At 43.8% G+C, this 16,796-nt stretch overlaps 1 protein-coding gene across 7 annotated transcripts in view; it reads right to left on the reverse strand.

The window, feature by feature from the left end:
• LOC139561653 (dedicator of cytokinesis protein 11-like) overlaps nt 1-16,796 on the reverse strand; it is a 120,286-nt gene that overhangs the window by 23,141 nt on the left and 80,349 nt on the right. For 6 of the 7 annotated variants that reach the window (XM_071378898.1, XM_071378902.1, XM_071378901.1 and 3 more), the window contains one exon: nt 3,444-3,501. The exons of the other annotated variant lie outside the window; for it this stretch is intronic. In XM_071378898.1, the coding sequence (XP_071234999.1) occupies nt 3,444-3,501 (58 nt within the window). The remainder of the gene's footprint in view (nt 1-3,443; nt 3,502-16,796) is intronic. 7 annotated transcript variants of the gene reach the window in all.

Genomic DNA, 16,796 nt, shown 5'->3' on the forward strand with positions numbered 1-16,796 from the left:
GTAAGGGTGGTCCTGGGAATCAAACAAGCGCCATGCTCTACCAACTGAGCCACAAAGGTTTTTAATATCCTGCCCAGGGACTACGGTTGAAAATTAGCCGGCTGGCTAAAACCGGCACTTTAACTGAAACGTTGATTAATGTGCACTGTCCCTGTAAAAATAAAACAAACTCAACAACTCAAGGACCACGAATTGAATGTAAAATAGTAGGATACAGAAGGTGACATTTCAAAATGTGGTTGTTTTTCTGTTATGTCAGTCACGGGCTGTGTTCCAAAATGCATACTTGTGTTCATTCTAGAGCGTATAGTACAGAAGTCACCTGTCACTTTTTCAAGTGCGATTTCAAACATAAAAACGCGCAATGGCAAGTATGTACTAAGTTTACAAGAAGTTCTGTAAGCGAACTTGGGAGGTCTGGAAAACAAAGCATGCATGAGAGCATACTTTTTTGTTCCCTTCGTGGGAAGGCTATCTTAACACCTTGCGATGTAGTGAAAATTCCCAAAACTGCTGAATTATCAGCGGATTTAAGTCTGCGCTTGGGGGAGAATTTTCTGAGGAATAAGGAATAATTTGGTAAGATTGCTTAACCAATGTTTAACCAATTACTTTCATATTAATCTTTTATTCAAAAAGTTGAGACTGCTTTTTATCAGCCTGCTCATCGGACGTGATGACTAGCTAGCAGGCCATCTTGTCCTGGTTATCAGGATGTGAACTCAACTTTATTGGAAAGAGAGGCAGGGGGAGGGGCTTGGTGTGTGTGTAAACCATAAAGGAAGAGGCGAAGCCAGAGATTTCACTCTCACCAAAATCTGTCCAAAATATGCCCAATGGGCTTATTTTGTACCAAAGTTTGCCTCCTGCCTTTGGGACAATGATTCCCATTGTCAGGGTGGAGACGTGCATCTCATCATTATATACAGATCTATGGTGTAAATTGGAAGGTGCACACAGCACAGAGGAGTGAAGGAGACAAGACCAAAAATATAACATGAGAACAAGCGGACTAAACGCTCATAAATACAAAGAATTACAGATTCTTGCAATACAGGCTTTTGGAATGTTGCGCAAAAACATAATTTCAGATTAATACAATTAATTTGTTGTATTGCCCAGCCCTAGCTGTAACAACAAAATGTGGAAAAAGTCAAGGGGTGTGAATACTTTCTGCAGGAACTGTATTTTCCTAATTTCCTCTTCCTGCAAGTGCTGGGCCATTCATTTTGATTTTAACTCCAACCCTCCGATGTCCACAGATTAACCCATCTTCCCAGTATATTGATATTTCCCATTGACCGTGGTTTTTCAGATCCCTTAACAATACAGTTTGCAGGTCCATCAAAATCCCGATATTATGACATATCAACCATTCCTGGACCTGACTCCAAATGTGCCACCGATGGACACTACCATAAAATATGCTCTTTTGATTCTGATTCCTAGTGGTAGAGTCTGCAAAAGGCTGACTGTTCAATGCCCCATATATTGAGCATTCTTTTTGTAGCAAGTATTGATGTGTCAATTGTTTTACAGTATATATGAGTTCATAGACCCGATGCCAAGGTATTGGGACATCAAAGACCTGTTCCCAACTAATTAGCATTTTATACGGCATTCCCTTGTGTCTTTAAGTGAAACTGATTCATTTTTCGATGTATACTAATACTTTTAAGCCATTTATGATTTTGTATTGAGCATTCACCTCCATACACTGTTGTTAGTTGCTTGTGTGACATCATTTGACAATCCTTGTTTACAATGTCCTTCATAAATATTATACCTTGTATATTTTTTTCCAAGAAAATGTATTTTCTCTATCAGTACATTGGAGTTTAGCCATATTATTTGCTGTAATATTAGATCTGCCTTTTTTGGAGGATGAAATTGACATTGTACCCATGAATTCATTTAAAAAGGAAGGGCGGCAGGTAGCCTAATGGTGTTGGGCCAGTAACCGAAAGGTTGCTTGATCAAATCCCCGAGCTGCCCCTGAACAAGGCAGTTAACCCACTATTCCCCGGTAGGTTGTCATTGTAAATAAGAATTTGTCCTTAACTGACTTGCCTAGTTAAAGGTTAAATATATTTTTTTATACTTTAAAACAGAGATCCATTGTTAATCCACCAAAAATCTAAGGTTTTAAGAGCTCCCTCTTAAACAAAGGATGGGCATCTCTTAGTACCTTCCTAGAAAAAGAGTTTGGATTTAGATACAATTTCTGTAAAATGGAGGCGTTAAGAGAAAGGTTTAATGCCCTAATATTTAATTGTTTTAACCCTTCAAACTCCTTTTCATTATACAAATATGCTCAATTAACTTTCTGGTTTGCAATTCCATGTAAAGTGAAATATTATGTTCTCGCATGATTTGAAAAAAGATTATCCCGGAGCCGGTAGAGCTAGGAATAAATATGTAAACTCCGAAATAGTGTATATTTATACCCCAGACCATTGGGTTCCAAATATTGTATGTATGAGCAGACGTAATCAAGGCAATCTTCCCATAAAAGGATAGGCGTTTCCCTCTCCACGTTTCAAGATTCTATCTATTTTTGCTAAGTTTCAATCAAAGTTAATAGTTGCTAGATCCCTAAACTTTTCCGGGATATGTACACCAATGTTCTCCATCTGCCCATTCAATCGGTAGACCACATGGCAATTTAAAGTTGATCTTTTAGAGACCTAATCCATAATATAGTACACTTATCATAGTTGGGTTTTAGTCCAGAGAAACTGGAGAAATGTATGTGCCCCTCAATGTTATCATTAGATTAGATTTTTAAAGCTAACAGTTCAATGGCCATAATAGAATCACATGGATGAATAAAGGACAACAATATGACAATGTCCCCAGCCAAAAATGCATGAGTAGTCATCTTGTCCCTCATTTGTTTGCATGTTTGTCCACCACTTGTAGACCTTCTATCCCTGAACTCTGATCTTCTTCTCTCTCTGCATCAACAACTACCTGTCCACTCCAAAAGTCTTGGAAAGAGTACAGAGGTTTCAATTGTTCCTAATCTTGGTAAAGGCACCATGACTAAATGCATAATATGCATAACTGTAGTTTTTGTGTGGCTTAATGGGTACGTGGGCTTAACCTATTTGTTTTGTGGAACACAGACAGACAATAGGATTTGCCTGTGTACAGAGTTTAGTATTAAGCATCCTGGCTTGACAAAATAAAGACCCTTATAGTAAGATAATACAGCCTGGTGCCACGGCTTTAGTCCATCGTGGGGTAAACAGAACGCCAGTGTGCTGTTCTATAAAAAAAAAAAATATGATAAAGTTCTAACAATAAAAGTAATACTTCTTCTAACAATAATGTAAAAAGATAATGTGAAGTGACAATAATGTAAAGTAAAAAATAATGTAACAATACTTCAAAGTACTGTGAGTGAAGGTGAATGAATAAATGGGGAAAGACAGTCTTACTTTTCCTGTGGAGATATTCTGCCACCAGTGCAGCAATGTGGACGTAACACATAGCAGCCTGTGGAAAAACAACACAGTATTGGTCAATGCTGGGAGGGTTGGCAAACACTCAACCACCACAGTCAAAACCCATACAGTATGTGCATTGCGCATGTGTGCATGCCACACACACACACAAACACGTTTTGTTTTTCTATCTTTGTGGGGACTTAAGTCCCCGTGATTCACTGGAAAAGGAAAGAAATCAGGGTGCCTTGTGAGGATCAGGCGACGAGTGGCTAATCTGCCATTGCCTTCCACCCTGCTAGCTAACGTTCAATCGCTGGAAAATAAAATGGGACAAACTGAAAGCACGTATATCCAACCAACAGGACATTAAAAATGGTAATATCTTATGTTTCAGAGTCGTGGCTGAACGACGACATTATGAACATACAACTGGCGGGTTATAGACTCTATCAGCAGGACAGAACAGCAGCCTCTGGTAAGACACAAGGCAGGGTCCTATGCATATTTGTAAACAATAGCTGGTGCACAATATCTTAGGAAGTCTCAAGGTTTTGCTCTGAGGTAGAGTATCTTATCATAAGCCTAATTTCTATCAGCATGTTAAATGTGCAACCAGAGGATTTTTTTTTTTTAGACTACCTTTACTACACACACACAGAAGCTCTCCCTCGCCCTCCATTTGGCAAATCTGACCATAACTCTATCCTCCTGATTCCTGCTTACAAGCAAAAATTTAAGTAGGAAGCACCAGTGACTCGGTCTATAAGAAAAGTGGTCAGATGAAGCAGATGCTAAACTACAGAACTGTTTTGCTAGCACAGACTGGAATATGTTCCGGGATTCTTCCGATGGCATTGAGGAGTACACCACATCAGTCACTGGCTTTATCAATAAGTGCATGGAGGACGTCGTCCCCACAGTGACTGTACGTACATGCCCCAAACAGAAGCCATGATTACAGGCAACATTCGATCTAACCTAAAAAGGTAGAGCTGCCTCTTTCAAGGAGCGGGACTCTAACCCGAAAGCTTATAAGAAATCCTGCAAAGTCCTCTGACAAACCATCAAAAAGGCAAAGCGTCAATACAGGACTAAGATCGAATTGTACACCGGCTCCGAGGCTCGTCGGATGTGGCAGGGCTTGCAAACTATTACAGACTACAAAGGGAAGCACAGCCGAGAGCAGCCCAGTGACACGAGCCTACCAGACGAGCTAAATAACTTCTACGCTTGCTTCGAGGCAAGTAACACTGAAACATGCATGAGAGCAACAGCTGTTCCAGACGACTGTGTGATCACGCTCTCCCGCAGCCGATGTGAGTAAGACCTTTAAACAGGTCAACATTCACAAGGCCGCAGGGCCAGACAGATTACCAGGACATGTACCCCGAGCATGCGCTGAACAACTGACAAGTATCTTCACTGACATTTTCAACTCTCCCTGTCCGAGTCTGTAATACCAACATGTTTCAAGCAGACCACCATAGTCCCTGTGCCCAAGAACACTAAGGTAACCTGCCTAAATGACTACCGACCCGTAGCACTCACGTCTGTAGCCATGAAATGCGATGAGACATAGGGAGTAGGTCAGAGATCTGACTGTGTGGTGCAAGGACAACAACCTCTCCCTCAACGTGATCAAGACAAAGATGATTGTAGACTACAGCAAAAGGAGGACCGAGCACACCCCCAATCTCATCGACAGGGCTGTAGTGGAGCAGGTTGAGAGCGTCAAGTTCCTTGGCGTCAACATCACTAACAAACTAACATGGTCCAAGCACACCAAGACAGTCGTGAAGAGGGCACGACAAAATCTATTCTAGGTCCCCACAAGGATAGAAGAACCAACCCACACACACACACAATCCTGTTTCACAATCCACTGAAACACTGAACAGGAGGAAGACTTGGTTTCCCTCAACCATGGACCTGCCAAATCTCTGGCAGCAGGGGCAACAGATCACTGTCATGCTGACTGGCTACAGGAGTCCTAAACCTACAGTTTTTTAGACCCAGATCTAGAAAGACATTATGGGCTGGTTTCACAGACAGGGTTTAGATTAAGCCAGGAGTAGGCCTTAATGTGTACTAGTTAAACTAGGACATTTAAGTAGCTTTCATGAACGTGGCTTCAATTTGGCTTAGTTAGTCAAGACTATGGAGTTCTGGAGAAAGGTAAGTAACCCTAAACGAGAACACCTGGGTTAAGCCTGATAAGGTTAAGTTTGAGCACATGCTGTCTAATGGTGCTCATAAGAACCCGGAACCCGGAATCGAATAGAAAACAACATTACTGGTGTGAATCTTGAGACAAAACAATGGCAGAAGCAAAAATTATTTGTATGAAAAAAAACTAATTTTGTCAAACCATCCAGTTATTGAAAGTAAAAACCATACTACTGCTACCGAGCAAAATAAAAATTGTGGTTGCGCTGCAATTTGCTGTGAATTCAATGCAAATGAAAATGTAACCACAAGGAGCGTACAACAACTTCAGGTGAGATATCTTCATTATTATCAGTATTTCACATTTCTCATATTCATATTTTTGTGACATCACTTAAATTGAATGACATCTGCCTTTTATAGAGTGTGGAAGAACCTTAAAATGGCTTAAGAAAAAAGAGAATGCAGAGATCAGAAGAGAGCGATTTACTAAAAAGACAAGACCGATGAATTGAGTGACTTGCTGTCTGGAATAATTGAGCACCAGCAACCTCTGGATGGTATACCAAACGATGACCAACCTCTGGATGGTATACCAAACGATGACCAACCTCTGGATGGTATACCAAACGATGACCAACCTCTGGATGGTATACCAAATGATGACCAACCTCTGGATGGTATACCAAACGATGACCAACCTCTGGATGGTATACCAAACGATGACCAACCTCTGGATGGTATACCAAACAATGACCAACCTCTGGATGGTATACCAAACGATGACCAACCTCTGGATGGTATACCAAACGATGACCAACCTCTGGATGGTATACCAAACGATGACCAACCTCTGGATGGTATACCAAACGATGACCAACCTCTGGATGGTATACCAAACGATGACCAACCTCTGGATGGTATATCAGACGATGACCAACCTCTGGATGGTATACCAAACGAAGACCAACCTCTGGATGGTATACCAAACGATGACCAACCTCTGGATGGTATACCAAACGATGACCAACCTCTGGATGGTATACCAAACGATGACCAACCTCTGGATGGTATACCAAACGATGACCAACCTCTGGATGGTATATCAGACGATGACCAACCTCTGGATGGTATACCAAACGATGACCAACCTCTGGATGGTATATCAGACGACGACCAACCTCTAGATGGTATACCAAACGATGAGCAACCTCTGGATGGTATACCAAACGATGACCAACCTCTGGATGGTATACCAAACGATGACCAACCTCTGGATGGTATACCAAACGATGACCAACCTCTGGATGGTATACCAAACGATGACCAACCTCTGGATGGTATACCAAACGATGACCAACCTCTGGATGGTATACCAAACGATGACCAACCTCTGGATGGTATACCAAACGATGACCAACCTCTGGATGGTATACCAAACGATGACCAACCTCTGGATGGTATACCAAACGATGACCAACCTCTGGATGGTATACCAAACGATGACCAACCTCTGGATGGTATACCAAACGACGACCATTTGGACAGTTCAGATGAAGAACTGAGCACAAACGGTACATATACCAAAGGAAGTAAATTGGTTACTTCCTTTAGTAAATATATTCCACTGTCCGTGTCAATCTTTATTCTTCTTTCATTCTAAGGACCATATGAGTTTATTTGTGCTTCTAACGGTGTTATTTTTCCAGAAGAACGGGATCTGAACAGGTTGGAAGAGCCAGTGCACAGTGAGTGTGTACCCTCTACATCTGCTATAGCATCCCTGAGAGAAGATGCTGCCACCACCTTTCAGCAGAGAACAAAAAAGATGACCATGCATGAAAAGTCAGCCAGAGAATTTCATGAACATAAAATTAAATATCTGAAGGAAGAGTATGACATGAAAATGAGAATTCTACAGGTTGAATTGGATATGAAGTTGGAAGAGAGAGGTATGATCCAAACAAGATACAGTAATGAGACAATTGGGATTATCAGCCATGGTGAACAATATGATATGTTAAAAATTCATGTTTTGTCATTTGAATATTCATGAGTGAGTATTTTAATCACCACAAACTACATTTTAAACCAGCCTTGGTTTAGTCACTCATTTAATTTTGCTGTACAGAACAAACATTATCAAAGCAAACATAAGCCATAATGAATACATTCCATAATTAAATGCATCTCATCTAGTTGAAGTGCTGCAATGTGAAAGCAACTCTGTGTGCAAGTCCTCGTTGGTCATTGCCTGCCTCAGCCATGGGCACATCTGCTTGATCCTGATCTTCCATTGGAGGATTAGGTAGTTGTGCAGCACAGCTGTAGCAATGATCACCTTGCAGCATCTTGGCTTGAAACGAAGTGTATTGCGTCAACACTGGAATTAATTTTTCCATTCTCCAAAACATACGCTCGACCATCCTTCTCGTGCGGATATGAGCTCGGTTGCATCTGCTGCTCAGCTGTTGTGGGATTTATGTATGGAGTGAATAAAAAAAGTTACTCTGACTATATCCACTGTCACCAAGTAGTAGTCCACCATGTTGTCCTCTCTGAAACTGAGCACACAATGAAGAGTTGAGAAATCCTTCAATCGTGAGTTGCACCTTTCCAACGTGCAACAATGTTTGAAACTCTAAATTAGGAGTGCATACACCCTGAACATTGATGGAAAACCAGTTCTTACGGTTCCTGTACTCAACATGTCACGATCGTCTTGTGAAGAGAGAGAGGACCAAAACGCAGCATGTGAAAAATAAGACATCTTCTTTTTATTTTAAGAAGGAAAAACGAAACAAAACACTTTACAAACTAACAAAACAACAAACGACCGTGAAGCTACAAAACGAAAGTGCACACACAAGCTACTAACGTTTAGACATAGACAATTACCCACAAATACATGATGCCTATGGCTGCCTTAAATATGGCTCCCAATCAGAGACAAATGAAAAACATCTGTCTCTGATTGAGAACCACTCAGGCAACCATAGACATACCTAGACACATTCACTCAACCATAGACATACCTAGACACATTCACTCAACACAAACCCATACACTACACCCAACACCCCCTTTACCATATAACCACCCAAACTAGACAAAACACAAACATTCCCCATGTCACACCCTGACCTAACTAAAATAATAAAGAAAACAAAGAATACTAAGGCCAGGGCGTGACAGTACCCCCCCCAAAAGGTGCGGACTCCGGCCGCAAAACCTGACACAGAAAGGGAGGGTCCGGGGTGGGCCTTAATATGGCGGCGGCTCGGGTGCGGGACGTGGCCACCACTCCACCATTGTCAATATCCGCTTCGGTGTCTCTGGTAGATCCTGGCTGACTGGCGGATTCAGCTGATCCTGGCTGGCGGGCGACTCTGGCTGCTCATGGCTGGCGGGCGACTCTGGCTGCTCATGGCTGGCGGGCGACTCTGGCTGCTCATGGCTGGCGGGCGACTCTGGCTGCTCATGGCTGGCGGGCGACTCTGGCTGCTCATGGCTGGCGGGCGACTCTGGCTGCTCATGGCTGGCGGGCGACTCTGGCTGCTCATGGCTGGCGGGCGACTCTGGCTGCTCATGGCTGGCGGGCGACTCTGGCTGCTCATGGCTGGCGGGCGACTCTGGCTGCTCATGGCTGGCGGGCGACTCTGGCTGCTCATGGCTGGCGGGCGGTTCTGGCTGCTCATGGCTGGCTGGCGGCTCTGGCTGCTCATGGCTGGCTGGCGGCTCTGGCTGCTCATGGCTCGCTGGCGGCTCTGGCTGCTCATGGCTCGCTGACGGCTCTGGCTGCTCATGGCTCGCTGACGGCTCTGGCAGATCATGGCTCGCTGACGGCTCTGGCAGATCCTGTCTGGTTGGCGGCTCTGGCAGATCCTGTCTGGTTGGCGGCTCTGGCAGATCCTGTCTGGTTGGCGGCTCTGGCAGATCCTGTCTGGTTGGCGGCTCTGGCAGATCCTGTCTGGTTGGCGGCTCTGGCAGATCCTGTCTGGTTGGCGGCTCTGGCAGATCCTGTCTGGTTGGCGGCTCTGGCAGATCCTGACTGACGAATGGCTCTAGCGGCTCCTGACTGACTAACGGCTCTGACGGCTCGGGACAGACGGGCGGCTCTAATGGCTCTGTGCAGACGGATGGCTCAGATGGCGCTGGGTAGACGGATGGCTCAGATGGCGCTGGGTAGACGGATGGCTCAGATGGCGCTTGGTAGACGGATGGCTCAGATGGCGCTTGGTAGACGGATGGCTCAGATGGCGCTTGGCAGACGGGCAGCTCTGGCCGGCTGAGGCGCACTGTAGGCCTGGTGCGTGGTGCCGGAACTGGTGGTACCGGGCTGGGGACACGCACCTGAAGGCTAGTGCGGGGAGAAGGAACAGGGCATACTTGACCCTGGAGACGCACATTAGGCCTAGTGCGTGGTGCCGGAACTGGTGGTACCGGGCTGGGGACACGCATCTCAGGGCTAGTGCGGGGAGCAGCAACAGGACACACTGGGCTCTCAAAGCGCACTATAGTCCTGGTGCGTGGTACCGGCACAGGTGGTACCGGGCTGAGGGCACGCCCCTCAGGGCGAGTGCGGGGAGAAGCAACAGTGCGTACAGGGCTCTGGATACGCACTAGAGGCTTGGTGCGTGGTACCGGAACTGGTGGTACCGGACTGGGGACACGCATCTCAAGGCTAGTGCGGGGAAGAGGAACAGGGCTCTGGAGACGCACAGGAAGCCTGGTGCGTGGTGTAGGCACTGGTGGTACTGGGCTGGGGCGGGGAGGTGGCGCCGGAAATACCGGACCGTGCAGGCGTACTGGCTCCCTTGAGCACCGAGCCTGCCCAACCTTACCTGGTTGAATGCTCCCCGTCGCCCGACCAGTGCGGGGAGATGGAATAACCCGCACCGGGCTATGTAGGCGAACCGGGGACACCATGCGTAAGGCTGGTGCCATGTATGCCGGCCCGAGGAGACGCACTGGAGACCAGACGCGTTGAGCCGGCTTCATGGCACCTGGCTCAATGCCCAATCTAGCCCTACCAGTGCGGGGAGGTGGAATAACCCGCACCGGGCTATGAACACGTACAGGAGACACCATGCGCTCTACTGCGTAACACAGTGTCTGCCCGTACTCTCGCTCTCCACGGTAAGTACAGGGAGTATGCGCAGGTCTCCTACCTGACTTCGCCACACTCCCTTTTATCCCCCCCCCAAGAAATGTTTTGGGCTGACTCACAGGCTTCCTACCGCGTCGTTTTGCTGCCTCCATTCGCCGGTATCCCTCCTCGCACTGAGCCAGAGAATCCCAGGCGGACTCCGGCATTCGCCCTGGGTCGATCGCCCACCTGTCGATCTCCTCCCACGTAGTGTAGTCCAGATTACGCTCCCATTGCCATTCCTTCTTGCGTTGCTCCTGTTGCCGCTGATCACGCTGCTTGATCCTTGTTTGGTGGGTAATTCTGTCACGATCGTCTTGTGAAGAGAGAGAGGACCAAAACGCAGCATGTGAAAAATAAGACATCTTCTTTTTATTTTAAGAAGGAAAAACGGAACAAAACACTTTACAAACTAACAAAACAACAAACGACCGTGAAGCTACAAAACGAAAGTGCACACACACGCTACTAACGTTTAGACATAGACAATTACCCACAAATACATGATGCCTATGGCTGCCTTAAATATGGCTCCCAATCAGAGACAAATTAAAAACATCTGTCTCTGATTGAGAACCACTCAGGCAACCATAGACATACCTAGACACATTCACTCAACCATAGACATACCTAGACACATTCACTCAACACAAACCCATACACTACACCCAACACCCCCTTTACCATATAACCACCCAAACTAGACAAAACACAAACATTCCCCATGTCACACCCTGACCTAACTAAAATAATAAAGAAAACAAAGAATACTAAGGCCAGGGCGTGACACAACATCAGGAGTTGATGGACACTTGATGGTAACATGACATCAATCTACACAGCCAATCACTCCTGGGAAGTGCCCATATTCATAGAATTGCACTTTATAGTTGGCTTGGCCAGCAGCATCAGGAAACTTGATGTAAAGACTCCTCAGTTCACAAATGGCGCTGCAGACTGAACTATTCTAACACAGTTGCGTCACCGGCACCATACAAAATCACCAGTTTCACGATAAAAGATTCTAGATGCCAAAAACCTCAAAGTGATCAGAACTTGGAAAGAATCGGATAGAGGCCTTCCTCTGTGAGACAGAGAGGAACGTCTAGGCTCAAGAAAGATATTATCTCCAATGCATTTTATTTGTACATACGACAGTGGTCTCAAAAAGCTATTTCAAAGTAATTTAATGGATTACTCCTATCCATCCTCCTAAATACTTGTCTGGCTGGCCTCTGTAGTGGATGTTGGTCTTGATTTAGATATTCAAAATAGTCCCTGCTCCCTCACAAACAGTACTAAGCAGAAGTTAAACCTGCCTCTTTGAAGGATTCATTTAAGATTCAATTTAGTCCTAGAGTAGCTCTAATCCTCCCTCTTGCAATCAGCTTTGTTTAATCTAGAACAGGCTAGAATCTATGACTATTTTGAAATAAGTCTGCAAGTCGCTTTGAGTTAAGACAGCTCAAACAGGCATTTTAGTCTGGGACTAGGCTTCAGCCTTGTCTGTGAAACCGGCCCTTAATTCCTAAATGCCTCACCACCAGTCCACTTTATCATATTGTGGGAAACGGCATCAATTAGAAAGGAAAGCTGAGTGTTTGTGTGTGTTCCCTCCAAGACTGAGGGAGATTTCCTGTTTACTCCAACCCCCTTCCTCTCAGTGTTCCCGGCATTCCTCCCTGACTAATCAGTTTCCCAGGATTGCCTGGCCCGAACATGACAACATATAAGAGGAGTTGGCTAGAGCACACACAGATCTGGACCAGGCTACCTTCCCAGGCCATTTGAATACATATCTCTAAAAAGGTCAGTGGCTGGAAGTCTCGGTTACACATATTTACATACTGTATGGTATTAGATTCCTCTATAGCAGGGCTCTCCAACACAGTTCCTAAAGAACTACCCTCCTGTAGGTTTTCACTCCAACCCCAGTTGTAACTAAAATGATTCTGCTTATCAACCAACTAATTATTAGAATCAGGTGAGTTAGATTAGGGTTGGAGTGAAAACCTACAGGACGGTAGGTCTCCAGGAACAGGGTTGGAGAGCCCTGAACTAGAGAGTATGTTCAGAACTGAACATATTTACATACATATCAGATTCCTCTACAGCGCAAGTTCAGAACTGTACACATTTCCAGATATAGAAGATTCCTTTATAGCACAACTTCAGCACAGCACACAGACTTTGAAAGACAGTTGAAGCAGAGTGCTGAGATATCCGGTGCTGATTGCAACATGTATGTGGTTGGTGTTTTTCGAGAATTCTACACCGATACAAACCCAGAAAACATATGTATATGTTGAAATATAGTGAGCTCCAAAAGTATTGGGGGAGTGGCAGATTTTGTATTGTTTTTTGTTGATTATTTTGTTCCCAATAGAAATTAATGATAAATAATGAATTATGTCATTTTGGAGTCACTTTTATTGTAAATAAGAATAGAATATGTTTCTAAACACTTCTACATTAATGTGGATTTTTGGGGGTATGATATTTGTGCATCTAACTTTCTCATCATTATTCACAATTCATTCAGTATTATCTGTAATCATGGTAGCATCCACCTTAATGTAGCATCCACACAGGAGGTCCAGTACTGGGAAGAAATTAAATCTACTTTCACATCTAGGTCACTGGGAAAACATATTGGTTTGTGTCCAAAAATGCACCCTATTCCCTATATAGTGCACTAACTTTGACTTTGGCCCTGGCCTGACATCTGGGGTGCAGGCATTAAAATAAAGAGACAAACAAGAGGTTTGCGTGAGGTCACAATGAAGTTCTAGGACTTAGAAGTATGAGTGTGTGTTTACAGTTACTGTTTAGTTGTCAGTGTATGAGGAAGCCCAGACTAACTCTATGGCTGTGTCTAAAATGGCACCCTACTCCCTATGGGCTCCGGTCAAATGTTGTGCACTCTATAGGGAATAAGGTACCCACTTGATACGCAGCCTGTGTGTTTAAGCAGTGTATTAGGAAGCCCAGACCAATTATATGACAGACAGACAGACAGACAGACAGACAGACAGACAGACAGACAGACAGACAGACAGACAGACAGACAGACAGACAGACAGACAGACAGACAGACAGACATGAAAGAATGCCGCTGCAATGGATAGCTGCTGTTTTACAGGCTACTAACCAATTCTGCAATTTTTTTTCACGCTGATCTTAACTTTTTTGGTACATAATGTTTCCCCCATCATATCCTATGACCAAAAATAACTTCTGGATATCAGAACAGTGATCACTAACTTCGATTTGGATGAAGATCTTTACTTCAACAAGTCAGAGGCGTAGCACATACTGTACTGCTCACACCGGACCGGGCCCCTTTCCATGAGACTCAGAAAAGAAAAAGGCGGCATTAGAGAGGGCGATGTGCGGGCACCCTGATGAAACTACGTCGGTGAGTACATACTGTAAACCGCCTGTACCCTCTGTTCTACTGGTAAACGTACAATCACTGGAGAACAAACTGGACGAGCTCCGTTCGAGATGACCCTGAAGAACTGTAATATTCTATGTTTCTCAGAATCGTGGCTGAACAAGTACAAGGTATTTCTATGCATCGACAGAACAGCAGTGTCGGATAAGCTCAAGGGGGAGGTGTGTGTGTGTCTCTTTGTTAACAACAGCTGGTGAGCAATCTCTAATATTAAGGAAGTCTCTAGATTCTACTCGTGTGAGTTAGAATACCTCATGATAAGTTGCTGACCATAATATTTTCCATAGCTGTCTATTTACCATCACAAACCGATGCTGGCAGTAAGACCGCACTCAACGAGCTGCATAGGACCTTTTCTCAATACCCCCCTGTATTGAGAAAAGGTCCTATGCAGCTCGTTGAGTGCTGTTTCCACTTTGGAAAATATCGTCTCCAAATTAAACTGCCTCATACTCAATTCTTGCTCGTACAATATGCATATTATTATTACTATTGGATAGAAAACAATCTCTAGTTTCTAAAACCGTTTGAATTATGTCTGTGGGTGAACCAGAACTCTTTCTACAGCGAAAATCATGACAGGACATGCGAAGCTCTGAAAAATAGTCTCTGATCTCGGATCAGTTTTAAGCTCTGTGTGTGCCCTATGGATCGAAATGAACTGCACCCGCCTTCCCCTGGATGTCAGTAACCAATGAGAAGTGGAATGGCGTCTCTACGTGTTTCTCAGAGTTTATAAAAGGCAATGGAGTGAGATGTCCCTTCTTTTCGACGCTCGCCAAGACGCAAGGGAGGACATCAGAATGGCATGCTCAAAAGCTCTCGTTATTGACCGAAGATCTATCCGTCTGTGATTTAATTCGATATAGGTGTTAGAAACATCATAACGAAGTTATTTGAAACCGATTTATATCAGTTTATGCGAGTATATTGCTATTTTTCGGAATTTCCTTAGTATTGCATTTGAGGATTTGGACATGTGTGTGCCGTGTAGCTATCGTTAGCTGCTAGTTCCGAAGTTGAAGAGGTCGTTTTACAACAAAGCAACGATTCTTTTGGACAAAGGACACATTGCCCAAGATACTGATGGAAGCTCGTCCAAAAGTAAGAGTTATTTATGATTTTATTCCGTATTTATGTGGAAAAATGTAAACGCAGTTGTCGGCCATTTTTTGCGGCACTAGTCTGGCTGTAACTCACAATGTATGTCTAGTAACGTTAATTTTAAAAATCGAAATCAGCGGTTGCATTAATAACCAATGCATCTTTCATTAGCTGTCCAACCTGTATTTTTTTTGTCAATCTAATCGATAAATAATCGTAAACATAGGTGCCTTTCCAAGATGGCGCCGGCCAGAATGCATGCCATGTTTTGACAGATTACATTGCATAACCACGATTTGTGATGCTAAATATGCACATTTTCGAACAAACTCTATATGCATTGTGTAATATGATGTTACAGGACTGTCATCTGAAGAATTCTGAGAAGGTTAGTGAAAAAATTAATATATTTTGGTGGCGATAACGTTATCGCCCCTTTTGCCTTGATTCAATGCTGGGGTGATGTTAGCTCATGTGGTATGCTAATATAACGATATATTGTGTTTTCGCTGTAAAACACTTAGAAAATCTGAAATATTGTCTGGATTCACAAGATCTGTGTCTTTCGATTGCTGTATGCTGTGTATTTTTCAGAAATGTTTTAGGATGAGTATTTTGGTAATTGACGTCGGTCTCTGTAATTATTCCGGCTGCTTCCAACGCTATTTCAGATTGCAGCTGCAATGTAGAACTGTGATTTATACCTGAAATATGCAAATTTTTCAAAAAAAACATATGCTATACCATAAATATGTTATCAGACTGTCATCTTATGAAGTTGTTTCTTGGTTAGTGGCTATATATATCTTTATTTAGTCGAATTAGTGATAGCTACTGATGGAGTAAAAAAATGGTGGAGTAAAAAAAGTGGTGTCTTTTGCTAACGTGGTTAGCTAATAGATTTACATATTGTGTCTTCCCTGTAAAACATTTTAAAAATCAGAAATGATGGCTGGATTCACAAGATCTGTATCTTTCATCTGGTGTCTTGGACTTGTGATTTAATGATATTTAGATGCTTGTATTTACTTGTGACGCTATGCTAGGCTATGCTAGTCAGCTTTTTTACTGTGGGGGGTGCTCCCGGATCCGGGATGAGTACTAAGTAGAAGATAAGCAAACAAGGAAATGCTCATCCAGACGCGGCGCTCTTAGTGGCCGGTGATTTTAATGCAGGAAAACTGAAATTCGTATTACCTCATTTCATTTCTACCAGCATGTCAACTAAAGGCAAAAAAAATCTTACTCCAAACACAGAAAAAGCATACAAAGCTCTCTCTCGTCCTCCATTTCGCAAATTTGAACATAACACTATACACCTGATTCCTGCTTACAAGAAAAAACTCAAACAGGAAGTACCAGTGCCAGCTCAATATGGAAGTGGTCCGATGAAGCAGATGCTAAGTTACAGGACCGTTTCACTAGCACAGATTGGAATATGCTCTGGGATTCATCCGTGGCATTGAGT

Source organism: Salvelinus alpinus, chromosome 31 (genome assembly GCF_045679555.1).
Source record: "Salvelinus alpinus chromosome 31, SLU_Salpinus.1, whole genome shotgun sequence".
NCBI lineage: Eukaryota > Metazoa > Chordata > Actinopteri > Salmoniformes > Salmonidae > Salvelinus > Salvelinus alpinus.